At 34.3% G+C, this 27,722-nt stretch overlaps 2 protein-coding genes and 1 non-coding gene across 5 annotated transcripts; 1 reads left to right on the top strand and 2 right to left on the bottom strand.

Annotated features, from left to right (window-relative positions):
• Nucleotides 1-5,692: 5,692 nt before the first annotated feature.
• On the bottom strand, nt 5,693-12,454 carry LOC110631853 (FAM10 family protein At4g22670). Its single transcript, XM_021779848.1, has 11 exons — nt 12,169-12,454; nt 12,025-12,076; nt 11,749-11,907; nt 11,541-11,628; nt 11,342-11,422; nt 11,158-11,222; nt 10,917-11,057; nt 10,083-10,199; nt 9,722-9,997; nt 6,768-6,825; nt 5,693-6,031 (listed from the first exon to the last, which is right to left on the bottom strand). Exons 1-11 carry the CDS (start codon nt 12,276-12,278, stop codon nt 5,934-5,936), a joined length of 1,245 nt encoding a protein of 414 aa, XP_021635540.1. The 5' UTR covers nt 12,279-12,454; the 3' UTR covers nt 5,693-5,933.
• Nucleotides 12,455-14,107: 1,653 nt separating this feature from the next.
• On the bottom strand, nt 14,108-15,832 carry LOC110631863 (non-specific lipid transfer protein GPI-anchored 7). 2 transcript variants are annotated; one of them, XM_021779857.2, is made up of 3 exons: nt 15,450-15,825; nt 15,002-15,046; nt 14,108-14,405 (listed from the first exon to the last, which is right to left on the bottom strand). In XM_021779857.2, the coding sequence occupies exons 1-3, from the start codon at nt 15,754-15,756 to the stop codon at nt 14,320-14,322; spliced, it is 438 nt and encodes a 145-aa protein (XP_021635549.2). In that variant the 5' UTR covers nt 15,757-15,825; the 3' UTR covers nt 14,108-14,319. The 2 variants fall into 2 exon arrangements, with proteins under 2 accessions (XP_021635549.2, XP_057994173.1); XM_058138190.1 differs by having other exon boundaries at nt 14,312-14,797; nt 14,901-15,046; nt 15,450-15,832.
• Nucleotides 15,833-23,939: 8,107 nt separating this feature from the next.
• LOC110631868 (uncharacterized) lies at nt 23,940-27,709 on the top strand. 2 transcript variants are annotated; one of them, XR_009144878.1, is made up of 7 exons: nt 23,940-24,024; nt 24,058-24,525; nt 25,308-25,374; nt 25,460-25,516; nt 25,594-25,872; nt 26,152-26,974; nt 27,075-27,709. It is a non-coding gene; the product is annotated as an uncharacterized LOC110631868 (transcript). The 2 variants fall into 2 exon arrangements; XR_009144879.1 differs by having other exon boundaries at nt 26,152-26,273; nt 27,075-27,707.
• The last annotated feature ends 13 nt before the right edge of the window (nt 27,710-27,722 follow it).

Genomic DNA, 27,722 nt, shown 5'->3' with positions numbered 1-27,722 from the left:
CTAAAACCCCCAAGACCCGTAGTAAGCCTAACTATTCTTCGACCAAACTCTAAGGCCCATTTGGGCCCAATTTCAAGAATTCAACCGGACAGAGTCCGGCCATAAAATGGATCTTATAACTGAGAGTTTTTTACTCACCCGACCTGTAAATACAATATATAATCAATTGGGGAGCTCAGCTCACCCTCCACATACTCAAATGTCATAAAAATAAATGGGAGCTCAGCTCCCTCATCCAGTCCAACATACATGCATAAAATAAGTTTACAGGTCCAACATGGTAATTATATTACAGACCCAAATCAAATAAATATTTCTAATACATGCAGAAATTCTAGGAGTTAATAGAATTATACAAATATTAATAAACGACCTGTGAAGAAGAAAAACAGGTTAACCACAACAAATATCCTCCTGTAGCTTGAAAAAATAATGAACAGGAGTGAGCGTTCAACTCAGAGAGTAAAATATCAATTTTAACCATAATCTCTATAGCTATCTAAAACTAATGCACAATGTAAAGTGAAATGCAACACCGTCATAAATTTCATATAAATCACATCAAAAAGGCAATTCGGAGTACTCACACACCCGATAATGTCAAACAATACATATATGAAAGCTGATCCCCTATACAACCCTCTTAATCCAACCTGTGCCAGCGAAGAACTCAAGCCGGACTTTCGCTTAATAAACCAAATCGGGGTCCCAGCGAAGAACTCAAACCGTGTCTACCCCGAAGGACCGGGTCCAAGCGAAAATCTCAAGCTGTGTCTACCCGTCCTGTCCATAGCCAACACCACACCACACGCACGCCAACTCACGCACACTGCTCCAAATTACCACAACAACATCCATGGCACTTTAACAGTTGTGAATGCAACATAAAACGTGCCTAGAGTTTAACTACATAGATATATACATATATGTGATGCATGGGCATGCTTGAACATATAATAATATCGAAATTACAATTAAAATTGATATTTTACTCACAGACTCAACCGAAGTCACTGTGGTGGCTAGGCAGAGGAGGAAGGTTGTCCTGGCTCACGTGACAATTTTATTACAATCATTTAATAAATTTGACTCAATACAAACTAAGAAAAAGACCAAAGATGTCCTAAGTCGTGCCGAAAATCCGGCAGAGTCTCCCCTATACCTAGGACCTACCTAACCTGCAAATGGGTTTAAAACGCACTTCTATATCCACAAACTATACATCCACATCTCAATCACATCACACAGTCCCTCCTGGGCCCATCCAAACAGTCATCAATCACAATATGTAAAATTATAGTTTAGTCCTTATAATTGACTCTTTTTGCAAAAACTACCCACATAAGCTCTAAAAATTCTAAAACTTTGCCCCGCGGTCCTTAGCAATATTACTAAGCTAATGCAAAAAGAATCATAATTTTCTGAGCTATCACGAATATTTTATGAATTTTTAATCCAATTCAAGCACTAGAAAATTATAAAAAAGTAAGGTTCGGGTTTACCTATGCCGATTCCGATCTCGGAAACGCGCTCGGAACGTTTGACAATGGTGGGGTAGCCAAAATCTCGATCCAATTCTAAGACTTTTTCGGTAGCCGGTCTGTCTGGCCGAAAATTCACAGACCTGGGCAACCGTTGGATTTCCGTGAATTGAAGGTACCTACACAAAGCCCACAACACGGGAGTTAGTATAAAATTTTTATGAAATTTTCTATGCTCATCTAATGCTTGGAAAAATACTACGAAGTTTCGTGGGACCCACTGAAAAACGATGTCGAAAAATTTTGAAATTTATATTGCCGCGAAGCTCTCGACGAGTGGAGCGCTCTAGTACTCTCGGTTTTCTCATGGGGTTCACAGTTTGCGAGAAATCTAGCCCAAAAGTCGAAATGGGCTAAAACTTTCCGTACAAAAATTGGGCAAACCGCTCAATTGATTTTGGTATTCTTTATGTCTATGGAAAGCTCTCGAGGTGTAGATGGTATTTGACACAAGACTCGGCCCAATCGGTGGCCGGATCGGCCGGATTTCGGCCGGTAAGCCGAAACGGCGTGCTGCATGTCGCGCCTCTTCGTTCTTCGTTTTCGGCCGCCTGGAAGGCTGGCTGGCGGTGAGGGAAGGCTGGGGAGGCGGCAGCGCGGCCTGGGGAGGAGGGAGGAGAGAGAAAACGGGAGAGAGAGGAAGAGAGCTCGGGACGCGCGGGGAAGGGAAGAAGAAGAAAAGAAAAAGTCGGTCCAATTCAACCAGTCCGATCTGGTCCGGTTCGATTCGGCCGGTCCGATTCAGGATATAAAATTTTGAATTTTTACTTGCCTTGGGACAGAAAACGAGGCCCAAAAATTCTGAAAAAATTCTAGAAAACTCAGAAAAATTCGTAGACTCTAAATATATTTTTAGTTTTACCACGTGATATTTAAATTAATTTTTAAAAATCATCAAAGTTTTATATTTTCGGAAAATCGAACCCGATTTCTAAAACCCAAAAAATCTCAAATAATTTTCCAAAATTTAATTAAAATAAAATATCAATATTTACCTATAAAATAATAAATTTAAAAATTAGGGGTGTTACATTCTGATTAATCTTCCTTTACTTTTAAAATTATATATTTACCTTTAAAGTAAGAAAAAAAGATGATTAATCTCTTATTGTTACTGATCTATTGTATCTTTATTGAATAAAAAAAAATACATCTAATTAGAGTATAAATATAGCTTTATAAAATTATATTTTTGAAATTGATTCATCAATCCATTTACATAAGCAAAAATTTAGACATGTTATTTATATGTATATTAATGTATTAAACCTCAAACTCTTGAAATCTTTTATATATATATTAATGTATATTAATGTTTTATTACTAATTAAATTAATTTCTTTTACTGAATTAATTTTTACGGTTGTAATTGATTCTGATTGTAAGTTTAATGGATCAAATTTGACTCACATGAATGACCCATACTATATTTTTAATAATATCCATCGGTTTGTTAGATTAAAATATTAATTCTTGAATTAATGATAGCAATATATATTTTTTTAATTTATGATACTATTATATGAAGCTAAATGAAATAAATAAATAATATTAATGACATTTTAATGGGCTCAATTAATTTAAACAATTTAAATAATCCACTTTGCTTCAATAATGAGCATCCAAAGAGTAAATTGCATAATTATACCACAAACATCATCAAGCACACATTACAGCGACTTGTGAACTACCAAATTAAAGGGAATTCATCACACTTAACTATTTTCCGCAGAATTTGACTCCAGCATTACTGTATATATGTAGAGCTAATTATAAAAATATCATAAGATTGCCTAATTACGTAATTTTTAAATAATGTAGTCGTCATTAGCATAACCCTTATCAAATTAATTACATAAACCCATAAAAACAAATTCAAAAGAAATAAAAAATAAATAAATAAAGTAGAGAAAGATAGAAAGAAAACCCAAGCTAAAGGCTTTTGGGTGGCTGCCATGGAAGGTGAAAACAAATGCTTGGGTTGTTTTCGACATTGCAATCAACAACGGATACACTTGGGGCAATCCTGGAGCGAATGAGAGGAGGAGCATGCTCAGCCCACTGGGAGAATTAGGAAAATATTCGAGTAGAGGTAAGACCAATTGAAAGGTCCATAAAATCAACCCCACCATAAGCAAAATAATGACCGATATAGACACCAAGAGAAAAAAAATTTCCATGATGGGTCAAATAGTTGCTTTTTGTCTCAGGAAAACGAAAGACACATCAAGAAAGGTGATTGGTAGAGAAAAAGAAAAGGGAGTAAGATCTAACATGTACTTGTTAATATGTGAATTTTGGTGAAGACCCATTGAAATGATCAAGACATAGCTTGATAAGGTTTTCTCTTTTTTAGATAATGGAGATGAAAACTCTTGCAAATAAATTAAAAGAGTGTTTGTTTCTCAGAAAACAAAATTATAAAAAGAAATGGAGAAGAAAAGACTGCTTTTATTGATATTTGAACATTTTTATTTGAATTTATATTTGAAACTTACTAATTCTTCAATATTATTCCCTGCATCATATGAATTTACTTGAATTAGCTAATCTTCGTACCAAAACTTTCACGGATTCATTGACGGCAACATGAAATTTGGTGCATTCTTATGAGTTTGGTGGCTATAAGCCTGTTTAGCATTGAATTTCAGAGTTTGAAATTGATTTTTTGAAAAAAATATCATTTTAGATGCTGTTGAGAAAAGCAGTTTGAAAAAAATTATTTTATTATTTTAATATTCTTATGTCTAAAATTGATTAAATTTAATTTTTAATTATTTTTTAATACTCTCTGACTAATATATTTAAAAAATTAATTTTCTTAACAATAATTTCAATACTAACGCAAAACATTCCCTGTATTACGCAAGGGTGAGATAAGTAGGTGACCAGAGGGATTCGATTGGACAGATATCTGAATTCAAATTTTCAACATCTCTTATTGACCAATTTCTTGACGCAAAAAGGACACGTCATTGGTCGGTAATTCCCAATGGGTGACAGGTCATTTTCCTTGTCTTCCATTTGAGTGTGAATGTGAAAGTACAGAACCTACTGTGCTAAGGAGATTTTGATGCTCAACTGCTTTGGTCTTTGGTGGGGGCACCTCCGTGGATTTGGGGTGTTTCGTCGCAGGATTGTTAAAGAGGAGCTGTTTCTTTTTCAGCGAAAGAAACTAGTCTAAACTTCCATTCTTTTGTGTTCTTTTTAAAATATATTTTTTTTTTCTCAAAAGAAAATTGCCAAAAATTATAATCTCTCTTTAGTCGGTATACAAGTGTCTACAAGTACAAAAATTATATGCATTTCATAATACCCTGGATTTGAGATGGAGGTGTCCAACAACTTGACATGATTAGCTTTAGTTTTGTTAAGCGAAATTGTACTAGGGTGGCACATCTTTTGGCTTCTAAACCCTTCATGATGATTCTTTCATGTTTAATCCAATGACTCAATTGTATTTTGTAACAAATGTTCTGCCCTTTGAGGCTTCTTCTTAATGAAGTTCAAACTTTCAGAAAAAAAAAATGCATTTCATAAGATTTATTGCATAATTCACACTTGACATGCTATTATTATCCCATGTTCTATTGTTGTTTCAATGTTTTTCAACTTTCGAGCTTTGCATTTGAAAAAGTTGAGAATTGGTTTTGACCAGAGATCCAATTCGCCCAATCTCATCATCAATTGGCATAATTATCTTTGCCATTGCCATGTAGTGCACATCCAGAAACCACCAGCACCTGTGATTCTAAACTTCAGCGGTCAATTGCTGTCCTAGGAGTACTGGCAGCATCTCTCGCTTGGAAGCCCAATACATTAAATGAATTGGAAGGACAAATTTTCTTTGGAATATTGTTTTTGAATTTTTGCTCAATTCCAACCTAACGACTCATGCAATAGCTAACGGACTCCTATGCTAGTGGTAATGGATCGTCTCCTTGGATCAACGACCCAAATCATTAATTAAGGTTAGGGGAATAGAGGGGCTCGATGAAAACAAAAGAATGTGGTGGAGGCCAATTTCATAATTAACAACAATTAGCTGTTGAAACATCAAAAGTTGAAAGTTAAAAAGCTAATTTAAAAATTGTTGATCATAGTTAAAAAGCTAAAAGCTAAAAGATTGGCTTTCAGTTACACATCAAACAGACACTAAATAATCCTGCCTCAAAAACATATTATTGCTTCTGGAAATTTCAATGAAACATTTCAATCTATGAAATGAATCAGTTCGGTCTACAAAACTTAAAAATATTCCACACTTGACAATAATGTGATAGCCAAACACAGTCCACGCCGAATAAGTCAACAGCAATTGGAGAGGAAGAACTACACAAGTACTCAAGATGTGACACTAGGATGCAGACTTCTACACGCTTTGAACATCATTCACCTTGGGCCGGCAAATTTGCTCATCATCTTTGCAATTACAGGAGCTACCTTGGGATTTGCTTGGTGCTTAGCAAGATTAGCTGGGTTCTTCATTACTGCAAAACCATCACCCAAATTCAAAAGAAATTATATGCACAATAGTTTGGGATTCAATGGGGACATTCAGTAATCACGAGTGATATGATAATGTGTAGGCATGCAATCGCTCATGGTCCTCATGGATTGAGAAAACAGAACCGGTACAAGGCCTTCCCTAGTCTCTGAGCCCCATCATTGGAGGCATGCGGAAAACATAAAATTTAGAGAAATATATATGGTCCTGATAATTAGTCCAGTCTATAATGTAGATAAAAATTATAGAGGACCAAGAATTTTCTCTTATCATTATTGTACTAAATAGCTCACCCACACCATGAGATACACACGCAGCATAACATTTAGCTATCAAGCAAACAAGTACCAATATGGATTGGATCGCCACTAAAATCTAAAAAGCATAGTTTACATGCTACAGAAATTAATCCTGTAAGAAACCAGGAACATGACTAGTTTCATCTACTTCCCATTGAAGGTTGATCTAACAAGTCAAAAGCCCAAGTGAATGCAAAATGATTGTTTCCATTAAAATATAGAAGCATAAATAACTACTTCAAAGTTCAAGAGGATGTATCATTTAACATCTTACAAGGACACATGTTTTCTGTTACAATTTTATAGTCTGAATAACATAAATGCTCAACAACTTGCCTAATTGTTAGACAGTCAAGGCTAAAATATAAAATAAGAAAGAAAAACAACTAAAACAATAATGCTAAGAAGCAAAAATAGTACCATCTTGAAGGGCAGCCATTACTTCAGGATCACTAAATGCAGCCATCAGTTCTGGGTCCTGCAAAGACCGGAAAAAAAAAAAAAAAGAAGCTAAATGTAACACCTCAAAATTTTAAATTTTATTATTTTATGAGTATTATTGATATTTTAATTTTATTTAAATTTTAAGAAATTATTTGAGATTTTTCGGATTTTAAAAATTGGGTTCGATTTTCTAAAAATATAAACTTTGATGATTTTTAAAAATTTATTTAAATACCACGTGGCAAAACTAAAAATATATTTGGAGTCTACGAATTTTTCTGAGTTTTCTGAAATTTTTTTCGGAATTTTTGGACCTCGTTTTCGGTCCCGAGGCAGAGTAAAAATTCAAAAATTTGTATCCTGAATCGAACCAGACCGGATCGGTCCGGTCGAATCGGACAGGCCTTTTCTTTTTCTTCCTTCTTCCTCCCCGCGCGTCCCGACCCCTCTCCCTTTCTCTCTCTTTTTCTCTCTCCTCCCTCCTCCCCTTGCCGCGCCGCCACCTCCCTTGCCACCCCACCACCTCACCCTCCCCACGGCAGGCGGCTCTTGAAGCGACACGCACACCCGCGCGACCGCTCGTCTTCCCGGCCAAAATCTGGCCAATTCGGCCACCAATCGAACCAGGTCTTGTGTCTAAACTCATCTACTCGTCGAGAGCTTTCCATAGACACCAAGAACACCGAAATCCATCGAGCGGTTTGTCCAATTTTTGCCCGGGAAGTTTTAGCCCATTTTGACTTTTGGGCTAGATTTCTCACAAACCGTAAACCCCACGAGAAAACCAAGAGTACCAGAGCGCTCCACTCGTCGAGAGCTTTGCGGCGACATAAATTTTAAATTTTTACGACACCGTTTTTCTGTGGGTCCCACGGAACTTCGCAGTGTTTTTCCGAGCATTAAATGAGCTTAGAAAATTCCGTAAAATTTATGTACTAACCCCCGTGTTGTGGGCTTCGTGTAGGTATCCTCAATTCGCGGAAATTCGACAGTTGTCCAGGTCTGTGAATTTTCGAAAAGTCTCCAAATTGGACCGAGGTTTTGGCTACCCCCATTGTCGACGCCCCGAAAAAATCGGAATCGGCAAAGGTAAACCCGAACCTTGTTTTTTCGTAATTTTCTAGTGCTTAAATAGGATTAAAAATCCATAAAATATTCGTGGTAGCTCAGAAAATTATGATTCTTTTTGCAATAGCCTAGTAATATTGCTAAGGACCGCGGGCAAAGTTTTAGAATTTTTAGAGCTTGTTTGGGTAGTTTTTGCAAAAATGATCAATTATAAGGACTAAATTGAAATTTTACATATTGTGATGGATGACTGATGTGATAGGCCCGGGAGGGGTGTGATGTGATTGAATTGTGGATATATGAGTTGCGAATATAGAAGTGTGTTTTGAGCCCTTTGCTTGGGTAGGTCCTAGGTATAGGGAGACTGCATCGGTTTCGCGACTTAGGACGTATTTGGTCTTTTCTTGATTTGTATTGAGTCATTTGTATTAAATAATTCTAATGTAATTGTCAGGTGAGCCGGAACAGCCTTCTTCCCCTCCGCCCCACCCCACAAGAGTTGTCAAGTTGAGTAAAATATTAATTTTAATTGTAATTTCACTATTATTATATGTTCAAGCATGCCCATGCATCACTTATATGCATATATCTATGTAGATAAACTTTAGGCACGATTTATGTTGCATTTATAACTGTGAAAGTGTCAGGTATGTTGTTGTGATAATTTGGAGCAAAGTGCGCGTGCGTGTGATGTGGTGTGGACTATGGATAGGACGGGTAGGCGCTTGAGATCTTCGCTGGGACGGTAGACACGGCTTGAGTTCTTCGCTGGGACCCCGATTTGGTAATTAAGTGGAAGTCCGAAATAGTTCTTCACGCACAATTGGAATTAAGAGAGTCAGATAGGAATCACTCCCATATATATTATGATTGATATTACCGTACCGCGTGAGTGCTCCAAATTACTTTTTTGATGTTATGATGTGAATTTATTGCTGGTGTTGCATATCAGTCTAAAGGGTGCATTAGATATAGATCGTTATAGAGATTATGGTTAAAATTAATATTTTACTCTCTGTTCAATATTTTTTCAAAGCAGAGGATTTTATTGTGGTTAACCTGCTTTTCTCCATCGCAGGTTGTTTATCAATATTTGTGTAATTTTATTTACTCCTAGAATTTCCGCATGTGTTAGAAATATTAATTGATTCGGGTCTGTAACATAAATTGTTATGTGGACCTGTAAAATTACTATATGCATGTTTGATGGACTGGATGAAGGAGCTGAGCTCCCATTTATCTTTATGTGATATGAGTATGTGGAGAGTGAGCTGAGCTCCCCAATTGATGATATATTTTGTTTACAGGTCGGGTGAGTCAAAAACTCCCCGTTGAAAGGTCTACTTTATGGCCGGACTCCGTCCGGTTGATTTCTTGATATTGGGCCCAAATGGGCCTTAGAGTTGGGTTAGTGAATAGTTAGGCTTACTACGGGCCTCGGGGGCTTTAAGCTGGCCCAGGTCCTAGTGCCGGTCCGGCCCATCGGTTGGGTCGTGACACTAAATTATAGCGCACACATCAAGAATAACAATAGTATTCTGACTTAAGAATTCATTTATGCATAATAATTTAGGTTAAGACAATTTCTCCATTTGCCTCTACATCAATGTGTGTGAGCGCACATTCGCATGAGCATGTGAATATCTCAGACAGAAAGAGAAGTATATCATGATCTAAGTAAAACATGTGCTCATTAGTCAATTCACTTATAGTTGGACAAGGTAAATGAAAAGGTTCCAGGAAAGTGGGGAAAATTAAGAAATTTAAAAAGAAAAAACAACTTTTAACATTCAGCCAGAAGCAGAAGTATAGTAAATTCTTTATTGAACATAAAAAGGGAAAACAACCACAAATATACTTACGTTCAAGATTTTACTGTAATCAACATTTCCTGGCATCCCTCCTGGCATGGCACCTGGGAAACCTCCAGGCATTCCTCCTGGCATTCCACCAGGAAAACCACCAGGCATGCCTCCTGGCATTCCACCAGGAAAACCACCAGGCATTCCTCCTGGCACTCCACCTGGAAACCCACCAGGCATCCCTCCTGGCATTCCATCTGGAAACCCACCAGGCATACCACCAGGTTTTCTGCTGGAAGATGATTGCTCTTGCTTCTTTGCCTTCTCATACTCAGCCTGTGAATGATGTTAAACGCAATAAGCATCACACATAAAAAGAAAGCAATGAAATGTGTTGAACAATGAATATGATTATAGCTACCTGTGCTTTAGCACGTCGACGTTGTCTCTCACGCTCAATCTTTCTATCCTCTCTCTCTTTGTGCAGCCTTTCATACTTCCTACGATGCTCCTCGATCCTGTGTGCATTGGGTTCAACCTATATGGCAAAACGGTTGCAGTGAGAGGTCTAATAAAATTATATGCACCAAAGAAGCTCTGCTTCTCACACTATAGGTATGTCATGGACAGCCAACTGAGACAGCTAAATCCCGTGCCCCCCCACCAACCATTCCAGGGCGCTTTCTCTCCCAAGCAAAATAAATAAATAAAAACAACGCCACTGAAATTGAGAATTTTAAAATGCATTTGGAAATTATAAGTGGACCGCTTGGCTTGAGCACTGAACAACGTATTGACAAATTTTACACACACGATAATCTACAATTGGAGTAATACTAATATCCTTTTTCATACATCAAAATTAATCAAACTTGAAATTATCTTACTAAAAAATATTCAACTTTAGGCACAAAGGTTAAAAAAAGGGATTTTAACCCTGTATTTACCATTAAAATGTTGGAATGGGGATCATAATCTCCTATTGCAAGTTCTACTTCCCCAGTACACGCATACACTGAGCATATTATTTAACATGTGATTAGGATTTGCTGTTCTCGACTTCAGTATCAAGCATTTGTCAAATACAGTTTGCACTAATTCAATTTCAATCATTTTGCTGTTTCCATATGGGAAATAGTAGGTAAAAGTTTGTGCGTCTACTTCTAAGCGATGCTGCCTGACAGTCACATAAATCAGAGTGTTTGTGCTTGGGTGAGAGAGAGAGAGAGAGAGAGAGAGAGAGAGAGAGAGAGACCTTCTTGAGTACAGCACTTATTTCCTCATCATAATCTAACTTTGACGCCAGGTGAAGATCATTGGCTGCTTCTTCCCACTGACCAAGCATTGCTCGTGCCATGCCACGAGACTTGTAACCCTTAGCTGAATCTGGGTTAATCTGAAACAGGAAATTATTAGGCTTCAAACTTCCACTCAAAGCATCACATTACAGTTTACCACATAGATGAGCAGTGCAAATAAGTTGGGAAAGCAACAACCTCAAGGGCTGCATTGGCATCCTGGATGGCAGCATTGGGTTTCTTCATTTTGATGTAAACAGTAGCTGTAAAACATCACACATATATACACACACACACGCTAAATTAACAATAAAAACAAGAAAACACACAACAATCCCAATCTAAGCAAAATATAACTTTAAAACCACTAATCAACATTTACCTCTGGTCGCATACATGATTGCCGAAGTCGGATTGAGGGAAATAGCTTCTGATAAATGGTCAATAGCTTCTGGCAATTTACCTGCAGCAGTGCAAAGAAAAATCCAGATTCTGCAATCATATCCTTACCAAAGCAGAAAATCAATCCATATCACATTAACTTTACATGTAAGCATCTATCCAGGCATTCATTCTAATACCTTCAGAGATAGCCTCCATAGCTTTGGCCTTTGCCTCTTGCGAAGCCTCTCGTTTCTCCTCTGTGACTTCTACAGACGGGTCACCCATCTGCAAACAGCAATGCCATAACCAAACGCAAAAACGAAAAAAATAATAATAATAATAACTATCAGATTCCACGAATGGAATAAAATCAAAACCACGAACAATGCAATTCCCAAAAACTACCTTCTGAGGAAGATCATTATCAGGCTCCACAGTCTCTCCCTCGAGCTCAATGTCCGATTCGATTATCTCGTCCTCCTCTTCTTCTTCCTCTTGAGGCTCTCCTTGTGGATGTTCCTTATCCTCCATTTCCTCGTCGCTCTCTTCCACGACATAGCTCCTCTGCATCCCCAAAGTACACAAATATTCACACGTAAGAAATCAAAAAAACAGACACAAAACAATTCATTTGCACATAATAGAACCTGAAAACTAGTGAAAAGGAGCAAAAAAGAGTACCGATTTGGAGTCGGCGTGGTTGTAACCAGAGGTAGGGAGCTTAGCACCGAGACTGAAGGAACGATTCCGAGAAAACCAAAATGAGATAAAAGAAAACAAAGAGAGAGTGAGAGTCCAATAGATAGGAGAGTTTTTACTTTTTACCTCTCGAGGTAGTCGCGGAAGAAAGAGAGGGAAGGATCGCTGAGAATGGAGGGATTGGATTTGCATTGTTCGATGAAAAGCTTCAGTTCTTTGAGTTTAGCTGCGTCCATACTGCGAGCGATCAAAGCGATTGGTAATGGAATTGGAAACGGAGGAGACAAACTGTAGAGTAGTCTGGGACGAAGTGGACTGCCCGACCGGGTCTTCCAGTAGCTTCTATTGGATTTGGAGCTTTGGACCCTCTACGTGAGATTAATCAGTTTCACGGCAAGGTACCAGGTCCGACTGGGATTGGATTTTTACTTATTCATAACAGTCCATAGGCTACACAATTTAGCAGTGTGACAATTTTATTTTTTTCGAATGGCTAATAATAGTCCTTGATGAATCCCAAAAAATTATTGGCTTTGATGTGGTACAATTAAAAATTAATTGTTTTAATTTTTATTTTTTATAAAATTAAAAATTTATAAATTATATGTTAAAATTTTTAACATAATTAATAGTTAATTTTATAAGATATTATTAATTACAAAATTACTATTAATTGATAGGATGAAATTTTTCAAAGTTAACTATTAATAAATCCTAATTTTTAATTCCTTTAAATAGTGTCTAATTTTACAAAATAAGAATTAAAATGTATTTATGCTTTATATTATATGTTAAAATGTAAGGATGAATTTGTAATTAACAAAAATATAAAAATTTTAAAGTAATTAATTTATACTTTAATAATTATGACTATTTACAAGTTAATTTTTATATGGTAATTAATTAAAAAAAATATAATAGCTCATTTGTAAATAATTATAATATTTAGAGATATTTTGTAAATTATATGGATGATTTTGTAATTAATTAAAATTTTGAAAAACCTTAAAGTAATTAATTCATATTTTTAATAATTATAATTTATTAAAACTAATTTATAAATTTTGTTAAATTTTAGGGGCTAAATTATTTTATATAAAAAATGTAATAAAGGTCATTATTACCATTTTTATTAAATTTAATGGCGAGTTAACTATGATTTTGACGTTATAAATCAATTTATAAATTTATTAAAATGTAAAAGATTAAATAGATGAATTTTAAAATATATAAATTAATATATACATTTTATTAAATTTTAAAAATTAAATTATAATTTATTATCGGATTGTTTTGTGAAAAAATATATATATATATGTTAAAAATATTTTTCATAAAAATTTTTTATATTATTTAATTATAATGTTAAATTAATAATATATTTATTTAATATATATAAATATTTTTATATTATAATAAAATTATAAAAATTTAAAAAATAAAAAAATAATTTTCACTTTTGAAAATAACAAATTTAATATTTATTTCTCTGAATATCTTTAACACAAAAAAGTATGGGAAATATTTTTATATTCATTTCCGCTCACTGGAGAGCTTTATCAAGTGCACAGTGGCAATTCGGGTGATTAATCAATTATGAAATTTGACACGTCAATTTGGATGAAAATTCTAAAACAATATGGCCTAAATCTAACATGGGATTTTTACCTAATTTAGACACTATTTTTAAAGAGGCTAAAGTTGGAGTTTTTTATTTTGTTTGGTGCTGCTGACTGAGGAGCAGGCCATGATTGACATCAACCACCTTAGCAGTGAACTAAAGTTCATTGCTCGGCACAAGCCCATGATGAAGGAGGCAGGTCCACCAGAACAAGGCAAACTGGCCATGAATTGGACTCCTGTTCCATCGGGACCTAATCCACCCCATTTTCTAAATGAGAGTGGATTGGGGTCCCATCTCATGAAGATTAATAAACCTCTACCAATATGAGCCGAATGAGGCCCAACCCTAGTGAAGCCCGTCGGATGCCCAGCCCAATGTTCCTGATAACATTTTAATTCAATTTTCAGCAACTTCTAGTGCCAAGATAGAGATGAAATTCAATTTTCAACATAACTGTAAGTAGAATAAATAAGAGACAATGACCTACAACGGTAACTAAGTTCAAATCAACGGGATATTAAGCGAGAGTAGAACAAAATCTCCAAATGCGGAAAATACAGCTCACTCATACATGAATGATCTCAGCACCATACATATATTGCTACTACTAATCATATCTCCAAAGTCCAATGCAAGGCAGGTTCCATGGTCGCCTAATAAAATAAAGAAGAAGCCCATAATAAAAGCAAGCCGGAAAATCCTGTCCACGCCATTCTGCTGCCATCATTTCCCGGCACTCCTGTACAAACATTACAATAAATGCCATGCCATTTTTGAGTTATTATTCAAGATCAACACGAATCATTTCAGAGAAAAAGGCATGCCTAACACATTAAACTTTATCCCAGGAACACCAAAAGGGTCATTCCAATAACTAAATAATATCCACTCAATGTACCCTTTTTTTTTTTAATAGATGCATCATAAATTACTAGCTTTTTTGGGTTTTGCATGGCCCTGAGAAATCAGAACTACAGACAATTATATGGGGACAAATGTTAACTGCCTTGGTTAAAAATGTGTTTGTTGGCCATCTATTATGAAAGTCAAAAAAAATGTGGCACCGAAAGCAGCAAGGAGCCAAGGACAGGAGCACGCCAGGCAGGCATCATCCTGAACATCTTTACAACCCTGATATTGCTTCAATCATGTTAGTTGTGTCGACCAATATTCGTAAACATTTCACGGACAACGTTTGCTTCAAAAATAAAATAACAGCAGGATTCAAGTATACCTTCAGTTTACAAATGCTTTTAGGATCCAAAAACAAATGGAACAAAATGAAATTGATTCGAGAAAGAGCGTTCTTTTCAAGCCATAGGAGCAAAATTTTACCAGGGGGCGGTGGAACGGCAGCATTCGGGGCGGTAGGCGACTCAGCTGCGGTAAAATATGAAGTAGATGATTATTAGTGAACTAAACATAACTACATAATTGAGAATAATATTGTAAGGATCAAATTAGGAAATTAGACAATAAATTAAATTCAAGATCTTCATTCTCTAATTTTCCAAATATATGTTCATTAAACAATCAAACAACGTCGAGAAAAGACTTCCTGGATTAACAAGCTACAGTTTCTTTTTCTGTCTTTTTTCTTTCTTCAAATTTTCTACCCAAATGGTCAAACCGAAAACTTTACCAAACCCAACAAACAATTCCAAATCCATTAGACCATTACCCATTCCAAACCGAAAAATTACCGACCCCAATTCGCTTCACATCAGTTAAAAACGCAGACACGATTCTAATTTCTAAACGCAAATAAACTTTACCAACCTACCTTTGTTGCAAGCAGTGAGATCAGCGTTAACACCGCATCGCTTGGTGAGCGCGATGGCCTGACTGACATTGACGTTAATGCTTTGAAGCAAACCAGGAGTGTTGTAGAGGTTGCAAAGGCAGGAAAGATCGTTTTTGATGGCTTCTCTGATGGAGCCACAGCAGGTCTCTGGAGGGGTGGTTGTGGTGTTGAGGTACTCGCCGCATGGGATTAGCTTCTGGGCACAAGATGCGATGTTCTGCGCTTGTGTTGTGGTTGTGCTGATGCTCACAAGGAGGACGGCCACCATCATGACTACCGGGGACATTTTCTTTTCCGTGAAGGAGGGACAGTGGTAGAGAAGTGGTAGGGGTACTTTGCACTGCCCTGTTGTTCTGTCCACTACTTATTTATCGCGGCATAGAAAAGAGAAAAATTAAAGGCCCCACGTGGCCGCGATGGACGTTGAATCCACGCTCCGGTCGAAAAAATCATTATAATATTAACTCAAATAGTATTCATAGTCATAATGAAAAAATAAAATAAAATAAAATATTTGACAAAGAAAATTAAGTAAATAAAAATAATAAAAAAAACTATAATATGATATTTTTTAAATAAATTTAATGTTTATTGAAATCTAATTTTAATGCATTGTAGGAAGTAAAAAATGAAATTATTGAAATTTTTTAATCTCTCAATATTCATATAATAGTGTCTTAATTAGCACATTACTGTCAAATTAAGACACTAATTATTGTTAAATTTTTTTATTAATTATTATAAAAATTAGAATGACATAAATTTAAAGTGAATATAATAGAAAATTGTACAATCCAGCATTGCCCTGGCGTGAAATAATACTGACAATTTGTTAAATGAGGCACTGAGACCTTTTGGTACGATCAACTTTTGAGTTATAGCTCCCATTTTATGTATTACTTAACTTTATCAACCCTGATTTTATGGCAAAATTCCCGATCATCTTAACCTTCTTGCTTAAGCAATATAATTGGGTGGAATCATTATGAAGGTGGAGTATTGGTTTTATACAACTTGAATTTGTAAATAAATACTGTCAAAATTTACACTTTCAGACTGTTGTATTATAAATTAGTTATAATTAAATTATTAGCTTTATGATTAAATAAATTATAAAAATATATCTGAACATGTGTATATTTGAAATTAAAAAGTATTAAATATGTATAATATATTAAATTTAAACAATTACATGCAATCATAGGAATTTAAAATAATTGTATTATTTATTTTAATAATTAAGAGTCAATTGTATTATTTACATAGATTGTTGTCGTTAATTTTATTATTTTATATTTATTTAGTTTTTTTTTAGATAATTATATTTACTTGAATTAAATCTTAGTGCATCACGAGTCCTTTGTTTGAAAAGAAATTGACTGAGGTAACAAACAGACAAAAACTAGCGTGTTGACAACTCCAGTAGCGAATTGAATGCGGAGAGAGAAGTTGTTGAAGGGCCCCACAGAAGACATTAAGCATTGTAAACGGATAAATTTCGATAGCTGTTTTATGAATTTATTTAATTATAATATTATAATTTTTTAAAATTCAATTCAACTCAACTAAATTTTTTTTTCAAAAATTTAGGGACGACTATATGAATTTACTTTTTTCACTCTGAATGATTTTGGGTTAAATCCTTAGAAATGTGTAATACTTCTAAGTCATGTTGTACTACTCTCCTCCAAGTCAATTTAAGTCTACCCCTTTTTTTTTCTATCCTCTAACTTAATGTGCTCTACTTGTCTAACTGGAGCTTCCGTATGTCTACGCTTCACATGACCAAACCACCTCAATCTCCCTTCTCTCAACTTATCTTCAATTGGCACCACTCCTACGTTTTCTCTAATACTCTCATTACGGACTTTATCTAGTCTAGTATGGCCACTCATCCGCCTTAACATTCTCATCTCTGCAACTCTTATCTTAGATGCATACGACTCTTTCAGTGCCCAACACTCACTACCATATAACATAGTCGGTCGTATGGCTGTACGGTAAAATTTTCCTTTCAATTTATTGAGAATCTTACGATCACATAAAACTCCCGTGGCACGTCTCCACTTCAACCATCCGGCTTTAATCCTATTATTAACATCCTCCTCACATCCCCCATCTGCTTGAAGGACTGAGCCTAGATATTTAAAGTGATTACTTTGTAGCAGTACCACTCCATTCAAACTAACTCCTTCCCTATCACCAGTTTGGCCTTCACTGAACTTGCAATGCATGTATTCTGTCTTCGTTATACTTAACTTAAAACTATAGTACTTCTCCAAAGTTCTAGCTTTCTATTGACTCCTTCTCGTGTCTCATTTATCAGAATAATATCATCCGCAAATATCATGCACCAAGGAATACTCTCTTGTATATGTTTCGTCAGTTTATCTAAAACTAATGTAAAAAGGTAAGGGCTTATGGCTGATCCTTAGTGTAATCCAATTGAGATCGGAAAATCTCTTGTGTCCCCTCCCACTGTGCGCACAATAGTAGTTGCTCCTTCATACATATCTTTCAATACTTGTATGTACCTAATAGATACCCTCTTTTGTTCTAACACATTCCATAAGACCTCTCTTTGAACACTATCATAAGCCTTCTCCAAATCAATAAAAACCATGTGTAGATTTTTCTTCACATCTCTATATTTCTCCATCAAGCTTCTAATGAGAAAGATCGCTTCCATAGTTGAACGATCGGGCATGAAACCAAATTGATTGAGAGAGATAAAAGTATCATGACGTAGTCGATGCTCCACCACTCTCTCCCACAACTTCATAGTATGGCTCATGAGTTTAATTTTCCTATAGTTTGAGCAACTTTGTATGTCTCCCTTATTTTTAAAAATAGGTACTAAAATACTCTTCCTCCATTCATCAGGCATTTTCTTTGAGTTTAGAATCTTATTAAATAATTTAGTTAACCATGCCACTCCCATATCTCCCAAATACTTCCACACTTCAATTGGTATTTCATCGAGTCCACAGGCTTTACCCACTTTCATTCTCTTAAGTGCTTCCTTTACTTCTAAAGATCGAATCCTTCTAGTATAATTTATATTCTTTTCTATTGTTCTATAATCTATATTCACGCTATTACCATTTTGACTATTATTAAAGAGATCATTAAAATAATTTCTCCACCTTTCTTTAATGTCCTCATCTTTCACCAACATTTTTCCTCCTTTATCCTTAATGCACCTAACTTGATTGAGATTTTGACATTTCCTTTCTCTGCTCCTTGCTAATCTATAAATATCTTTCTCCCCTTCTTTAGTTCCAAGTTTCTCATATAACTTTTCAAAGGCCTGTGCTCTTGCTTGACTAACTGCCTTTTTTGCCTCTTTCTTTGCTATCTTGTACTGTTCATATGCCTCATTATTATCACATTTAGGTAATTTCTTATACCATTCCCTTTTTCTCTTCACTGTCTTTTGTACTTCCTCATTCCACCACCATCTCTCTTTTGAGGGTGGTCCATGTCCTTTAGACTCTCCAAGTACTTTTCTAGCTACTTCTCTAATCTTTGATGCCATCTGTATCCACATATCATTGGCCTCCATATCTAGCTTCCATAATTCGGACTCGAGAAGCTCATTTTTGAACTTCACTTGCTTGACTCCTTTGAACTCCCACCACTTTGTTCGAGCTACAGTATTTCTTCTGACCTTACTTGAATTGTTCCTAAACTTGACATCCAAGACCACCAACCTATGTTGACTTGTTAAAGCCTCTCCTGGAATGACCTTGCAATCCTTGCATAGAGTTCTATTTGTCTTCCTGGTTAAGAGGAAGTCGATTTGGCTTCTATGTTGCCCACTTTTGAAAGTCACTAAATGTGACTATCTTTTTATAAAGTATGTATTTGCTAGTATTAGATCGTATGCCATAGCAAAATCTAGGATGCTTTTTCTCTCCTCATTTTGACTGCCAAAACCAAAACCTCCATGAACATTCTCATAACCTTGTCTATCACTTCCTACATGTCCATTCAAATCTCCACCAATGAAAACATTCTCTTCATTTGGTATGCTTTGCATTAAATCATCCATATCTTCCAAAACATTTGTTTACTCTCACTGTCTAGTCCAATTTGTGGAGCATAAGCACTAACTATATTTATTGTTTCTCCTTCTAGTACTAGCTTTACTAGTATAATTCTATCTCCTACTCTTTTCACAGCTATTACTGCGTCTTTCAATGTCCTGTCTATGATTATGCCCACTCCGTTCTTGTTTCTCTCCTTTCCGGTAAACCACAGTTTGTACCATGAATTACCCACTTCCTTACTTTTTTTCTCCTACCCATTTAGTCTCCTGAATGCAAGCAATATTCACCCTTCTCCTTTCCAAGGTATCCACAAGCTCCATTAATTTTCCTGTAAGTGATCCAACATTCCAAGTACCAACCCTGATCCTCCTCCTATCCTGCTCCTTCCTAATTGGTCTCCTTCTATGATATCTTCTATTGTTTTCTATGTCTATCTTGTATTCTGTTCCACTATTTGTTTTACTATCTGTCCTATGGACTAGCTTCTTTACTCACACCCATCCATGATGTGGGAACCCTTGCTCACTTAACACTACACCCCGGCGCCGGCATGGCGCGTCGCTTTCGGTGAACGCTCTACACCCTTGCATATTTATCACTACACCCGGGATTCGATGTAGCGCGTCGTTAGTAGAGGACGCCCCAACGTTTATATCATTTGAATCCATATCATAGGGTGTGACGAAATTTTTACGCTGGTTGTCACCTACGCAACCCTCCTCCTTTATCCGGGCTTGGGATCGGCTAAGCGCAAACTACTTAGGCGGAGTTAATATTATAATTTTTTATTTAAAAAATATAATATAAAATTTTATTAAATTTTAAATTTTATATAATAAATTTTTTTTAATTTTTAATTATTAATTTTTTAATTAGATGTTAATTTAGATTATTTTAATATAGAGTTTAATTATTTTTTTTAATTATGTGTAAAATTAATTATTTTTTTCTTTATAGATAAAATAATTTTTTATATATAAAAAAAATAATTTTACGTTTAACATAAAAAATGAGAGAGAAATATTAATTAAGCACCATACGAGAGTTATTTATATTAATTTTTAATTAAAAAATTAATAATTAAAAATTAAAAAAATTTTAATATATGTAAAATTTAAAAATTTTATATTACATTCTAAAGTAAAAGAATTATAATATTATAATTATATAAATTTAAGAAAAGTTATTGAAATTTATCCCTTTACCAAATTGCCAACCTCTTAATTCACACAGTTACACATCAATTAACAGTAATGAAATTTTTATTAATTAAAATTAAACATAATAATTAATTATTAAAATAATAATTAAATTAAAATTATATATAATAACTTTTACCGATACCCGTAAGGGCAGAACTTCATGGGAATTAGAGAGGGGATCCTGTGCCTCACGGCTTCCACTCCCCTAATTATTTTACTTAAAAAAATTTTAAATTAATTTTAAAATATAAATATTTATATGAATCCAATCACTTAAGTATAAATCACAATTAAATATTTTTTATTATTTCATATTATTTTAGTTAATAAATATATTTAGTTCATCAATTATTTTTAATTTAAAATAGAATATTTACTTTTATTATTTTATTTTAAAATATGATTTATTAATTTTTTAGTTAATTAGTAAAAAAATTTATTTATTTATAATTTGACAAATTTATTATTTTTTTTCAATTGTAATGATTTATAATGAAAATAATTTTACACAATACATTTTAAATATATATAAATATAAAATATATTTTAAATTATAAATAAATATAAATAATTATTAATTATTTTTAATTCTATTGGGCCCCCTCAAATATTATGATCCCACAGAACATGGCCTGACTTGCTCCTATCTTTTGAATATTTTTACTTGCAAAGTCACGTTCACGGACGGAGATCCACAATTACATTTCTCACGGACAGGAATGCTTCTCCAGTCTTCTTCTTTTTCTTCTTTTATTTATTATTATTATTATTTTAAAGGATACTGTGTGGTTCGTGACCCTTTCATGTAGATTCCAGGCCATCTAGATGAACCATAAGAGATCAGCCAGTTTGTAATTGGTTGGGCCCAACCCATGGATGATGTTAGGGGAAAACATTCAGTTAGATCAGTTTCGAACTAAATTGAATATTAAAAATTAAAAAATTAAACCACTTAAAAATATAAATCGAACTAAACCAATCACTTAAAGATAATCGAATCGAATTGAACCGTCGAATCAAATCAAACTAAAAAATAACGGTTCGATTTTATTGCATTAAATAAAAAATATTAGAATTTTTATTCTTTGAGCTAGGCTTATGCATCTTGGATTAAAAAATTATTTGAGTCATTTTACTATTTGATTTTAATCGATAAAAAACCAAACCGAACCGAAAACCGAATATATTAAAAATTTTAAATTGAACCGAACAGATAAAACTAAAAGATCGAATCGATTGAAACAAAATAGCTCGATTTGATTTGATTTTTCGGTTCACACTGAAAACTGCACAAGCCTAAATGATGTGTTTAAACTATATATATATAACACATGGGTAAATCTCATCTGCTTAAGCTATTTTTTAGAGTGATATTAGATTAGAGTCAATTTTTTTTATATGATATTATAACTTATCCTGTTTTAATATTTGATCACTTGCATATATATTTGTTAGCAAATTTTATATTCTAAATGTTTATGTCTGGTCATGAAAGTAGATGTATTATTTCATATTAATTTGAGATGTGGTGTTTGATATATTTATAAAATTTGAGTAAATCTCCTCGTAAATTAATTTTTAAGGTGAAATCAAACCCAATATATTTATTATCTTATGTTAATATGAGATGAAGCATTTGAGTTATATATAAAATTTGTATAATTTTTTTTAAATAATTTTTTAGATAAAATTAAATTCTATTTATTTTCTCTGACTAAATTTGGGATCTTTGAATAGGAGAAGCAGATTTTTCTCTACACTTTCAGCCCCAAATTGCAAGCAAAACCAAGCGGATTTGACATGTTGATATAGAAAAAATCATATGCTCCGCTTAGCAATTCCGCATGTTTGGCAAAGACTGCTGTACCCGAAAACTCTCTTCGAGAATTTTTCTAGTGGCCCAAACTCCTCGCTTGTTTTTACATCAAAAAGAGGACCTGCTCTACAAGTACAGTCACCATCTTTTTCATTGCTTATCACATGCTATGGTATCATCGTATACCATAGCATTTAGACTCTTTAATAGTTATTATCGCTGCTTACATGTTCTCCAATACAATATTATGAAATTCGTATAAAGTTATCTAAGTTTGTGCACAATTAAAAGGATAAAAAATTAAAGTAAGTTTAACAGATTTTAAAATAAATATTTATATTAAAATTCATGTATTAATTATTTTAATTACATACATATTTTAATTAATTTTATATTAAATTTGGTACAAATATTTTAATATTTAATTTAAAATTATTAAATATGTTTTTAAATAATTAAAAAATATTTTAATAGAAGTTCAATCTTATATTAAAATAACTCTAATTAAAATAATATATATATAAATAAATTTTACAATAAATATTTAATTTTAAAAATTATTAAACTCATTGCTATATAAAATTAAATTTTTAATAAGCACTCGGTATTCTTATTCCATTTCCATTGTGATTTGGTGGGGGCTTAAGTTAATAATTGAGAAGCCTGCATTTCTTTGGGGGAAAAAAATAAAGCTTACATTTAATGCCAGTTCTTTTCAATGACTTCCCTTTCCATTTAAGAAAGCAGTTTAGTTTAGGAGGTTAAATTAGAGAAGATGTCAGAAAATCAAGGGGAAATACGACCAATTAATTGCTTAATCATTAATCAACTCTTCTTACTGTCCTTTTTCATCTTAAATAATAGTGATATTTCTTAATTAAATCAAATTAATTCAATTTGATTTTAAATGAAAACTGTACACAGCCTTGCTATTTGTCAATAATTTCACTTTCTTTGTCAAGCTGCCCTTAATTGTCCTTATACTGATTTGTGGCATTGGAGAAAGTGGAATAAAGTTACTCATTTCTTATTCAGCTGGGTATCCCAACCTAACAGATAAGGAGATTTTTGTTTCTTTATTCTTTCTCTTTGAAAATGCCAATAATATATATAATGTGATTGATTCTTTTTTATTAAAAAATGAAAAAAAAAAAAAGTCTGAAACCTTAACAACATTTGGAACGATTGCTATGAGATAATGTGCGTGGAAGAACCTAGAGACGACAATACGTAGATTTTTGTGAGTATTTAATTTAATTGAACATAATAAAATAAATTTAGATAATATATAATTAAATTTAAGATATATTTAAATTTATCAATAATATTAATAATGAATTTATATTTAAATTTTATATATTAAATATTTATTATCTAAATTTAAAATAAAAAATTATATGAATTACTAAGTAGGAGACGTTTTAATTTTTTTTTTATTCAAAACCAGAAAATTATAAGGGACAATGTTATACCCACAACGTTAGGTTGGGCTGTTCATTTAGCAAGCCCATCATAAGACATGGGCTGTGCTATCCACAATTTTCCGCATCAAACGGCAAAGATGAGGTCTGTAACCCTATAAACAACTGACGGTTGTAATTCCCGCCATCAGCAGAACTACCGGACTGAACCAAGCTCCCGATCATAGATAACGGACTGAGCTTCCAGAAGGGCCACCAATGGCAGCTCTTAACCTTCGCATCGCTACCTCCACCCTCTCGTCCGTACAATGCCAATAACTAGAACCACTCCCAGCATTGGTCCCCTTCCAAAATTATATATTTTCATTTTCTTTTTTTTTTTCCTCTTCCGATTTTTGTTATTTCTTTATGCGAAGGAGGATCCAGGGGGGTTATTTGGTCCTCCACAGAAGGGCCACCTCACCCGACGCGAGTTCCAAAGACTCATAGAGCTACGCCGTCGCTCGCGAAGCCCTTGAGCAACATGCCTGCGAAGAGAGAGGGCGTCGCCGAGCTCTTCGCCAAGTAACTTTATATATATCCCTACCCTTGTAACGTTCAGTTTTACGAGTTTGTGATTATGAATTTATTTGTAACGTTCAGTTTTACGAGTTTGTGATTAAGAATTTATGATTGTTCTTGTTTTTATATATATGTGTGTGTGTGTGTGTGTGTTTTGCTTACTGGGTTAGTCCCGGGTTATAACGGATACTCCGGGGAGCTTATAGAGTACTTTCTAGACACTGAGGCTCTGGGAGTCTGAGATCGCGAGGATGAGGCCCCGGTTAGTGGATTTAACTTCTAATGTACAGAATGTGTTTGTGTTTGCTTCTTACAACATAAATTGGATACATCAAGATCAAGTAAAGTTTGCTAACCCATATGGCCAAGTGGATGACTCAACTTTCTTACTCGTTTGTGTTTAAGTTTTGCTGGGATTGGAGTATCAACTACAGATAAGCAACTTTCTACTAAATACATATAACTTACAAACTTCTCTGAAATGTACAACATAAATTTGAAGCTGACCTTTAAGTTAATTCTGATTTAATTCTTTTTTTTTTTTACCCATTTTGAGGTTTTTTTTAAAAAAAAAAAAAACTCCATGGCTGCAATTTGTTATGCCAACTAACTTGCTTTGCAAAAGGAAGTAAAGGATATATAGGAAATATGATTTACAAGCGTGGTTCCCCTTCAATGTTATTTCCCCTGTAGCATTGGCATTTCATTTCACTATCAATTTATTTTTCTTGCTTAATATAAGATTCGCAGGTGAATAATGCCATTTCAACACATGTAATTTCCAGATTGAATTAGGAATTTTTTAGCATCTACAATCTGGTTCAGCTTTGGTTTGCTGTTTCAAAAACAGAGGTTTGTTCTTCAAATTACACGAGAGTTGGATCCTATTTGCATTACAAAAACAAGCGCATGTTTTCACATCTGATGGTTTTTGTAGGATATGGAGGACTGATTGAGCTGGAAGCACTACAGAAGGTTCTGATGGAAGGCACAGGTCAGTCGTCTCAACAAACTGTTTTGAAGAATACAAATTTACTAAAATGATACAACCTGGTTCCTTGTCCATTACAGAAACGTATGATAAAATGCAAGGTGAACTTTGTGAAGGAAAGGAACAGCTTAACCAAAATCTTGACATCAAAGGATGTGAAAGCAACTATATGCATTACTATTTTCACTCATGCAGCCTTCAATTTATTTACTTTACTATTTTGTGCTGCATAATTATGTTCGCTATATGGCTTCGTCTATTTATGCTAGTTGTTGGAGATGGTTGAGCAGAAGGAACTCAATAGATCCTTGTTGACACTTCTTGATGAAAATATAGCAAGCGCTCATCAAAGTAACCAGGTGTGACCTATTATATGAAATTTTCTTTCAGTAGTATGCCTCTCTTTTTCTGAGACTTTGTGGTTGTGGCTGAGGAACATCAAAAGCACATTGATATAAATTATGTAGCTAACATGTTTTTAGAACTGTAGCACTGCAAAAAATCTTAGAACAGAGAATATGTGATAGCATATTCTATAAATGCATTAGAGTTTTTCGTTTGTTGTTCAATTATAGATAAGCTAGTTAAATCAATCTAAATGCCTAAACTTTACACCAGGCTTGATCTTTACCCTGCAGAATGGAAAATCTTCGTGCAGCTATGCTCAAGTACATGACAGTTTAGCACTCAGATGGTGAATAATATTTCCCTTTCTGGTTGAATGCATTATGGAGATGAGTATTGTTTTAGTTTTCGTTGGGTAGGTTAAATTTTGAACCAAAAAGTTGAAAGAATATATGAATTATTGTATAGAGTCATGCTTATTGCTTAGTGACTACTTTTTTACATATGCTTGCATTGTAGCCCCTGACACTAGATTGAAAATGGTACTGAAATACAAATTTTTGCCACAAATGTTTTTGTGGAACATTGTTATGCTTAAGATTGATTTCATGTGAACTGAAATAGAAATGATACTCAGATGCCTGAACCATCATAGCATGTGCATGCATTCATCACGAACGGTGGAATTGAACCCTTATGACGAATAGTTATACAAAACGAGTGCATTCAGTTGGAAAGCAATTAAAAGACGATAAGTTCCAAGCAATACAGTATTGTTTAGTGAACTTCAATAATGAGTTTCTGTTATAGGCTGACTTGTTTCTAGAAAGCTGCTATAGGGGAGGGTATCTGGTTGATCTGGAGACTGATTGTGGGAAAGAGTGAAGCCTTGTCTCTCAGTTGTAAGAAACAAGAACAATTTGCAGGGCATTTTGACTTGCAAAGTGGCACCAAATTGCCAATCAGGCAGTTATTTAAAACTAGCTGCTTGCCCGTTAGCTAAAACGATAAGGTGTCAACCCTTGATTGTCCCTACAAAATGATAAAACAAAAAGATTCCTGTAGGCCCCAACCAAGGTTCAACATTACTGGACTACTATTTATGATAATCAGAAAGTGAGCCAACAGCACAACACATTAAAATAATATAACTCCGATTCTTTTCAAGTTATGAATCACTTGGGATTGCAAATTTGATATAGTTTAGATATTGCAGCTGCTCACATGGTTGATGCATTGGCATCCTCAACGGTGGAGTTCCTCCTAGCCAATTTCTTGATTACATAGTCAATATGAAAATGCATATTGCAAAGGCTGTTGCTGGATTTACTTGGAAGGCACATAAAACAAGGACATGGGTTTTGATGGTTTACTTTTGAAATGCAAGACATACACTTGGTAGACTTGGACTAAATCATCAAGTGTATGCTTGTGCATTTGTATTTATATATTAAATGCAAGAGGTTATCTGTGTACTGTACAATCGCTCCATTTTCCTCCTTGGATCCTTCATAGATTCAATGAGTAGGATCTGAAATCTGTATTAGATATTTAGCTATGTCAGTTGACTTGCATATAAGTTACAACTTGATTAGATCAAAATATTTTGGTGAGTTACTTCACGATAATTTATTTAGGCCATTGACTAGCATTTTCATCCTTCATCGTGCTTGGATGCCCAATCTTGTTTTTATGGTGTTTTTGTCCCAAACTGTACCGGTCTCTGTGTGTTTAAGTCCACTGAGTGCATTGTGGAGGTTAGGCACGTGTAGACACACACAAAGATCTTCATTAATTAGGTAGACTACAGTATTCGAAGGAAAAGTAAAAACCTGGATGCTTTCAATTCTTTGCCACAGGAAAG

Source organism: Hevea brasiliensis, chromosome 16 (genome assembly GCF_030052815.1).
Source record: "Hevea brasiliensis isolate MT/VB/25A 57/8 chromosome 16, ASM3005281v1, whole genome shotgun sequence".
In the NCBI taxonomy this organism is placed as follows: Eukaryota; Viridiplantae; Streptophyta; class Magnoliopsida; order Malpighiales; family Euphorbiaceae; genus Hevea; species Hevea brasiliensis.
Note: the sequence above shows the minus strand (reverse complement) of the source record. Positions and strands in the feature narration are given on the sequence as shown.

Bases quoted from the DNA above. Each gene is read 5' to 3' on its own strand.
- LOC110631863 (XM_058138190.1), bottom strand. From the start codon at position 15,756: ATGTCCCCGGTAGTCATGATGGTGGCCGTCCTCCTTGTGAGCATCAGC. The intron at 15,047-15,449 runs GTAGGTTGGTAA...ATTTTACCGCAG, and splicing joins TCTCACTGCTTGCAACAAAG to CTGAGTCGCCTACCGCCCCG. The intron at 14,798-14,900 runs GTATACTTGAAT...AAGCAATATCAG, and splicing joins AAAGCATTTGTAAACTGAAG to GGTTGTAAAGATGTTCAGGA.
- LOC110631853 (XM_021779848.1), bottom strand. From the start codon at position 12,278: ATGGACGCAGCTAAACTCAAAGAACTGAAGCTTTTCATCGAACAATGC. The intron at 11,908-12,024 runs GTACTCTTTTTT...TTGGGGATGCAG, and splicing joins ACCACGCCGACTCCAAATCG to AGGAGCTATGTCGTGGAAGA. The intron at 11,058-11,157 runs GTTGTTGCTTTC...TTCCTGTTTCAG, and splicing joins ATGCCAATGCAGCCCTTGAG to ATTAACCCAGATTCAGCTAA.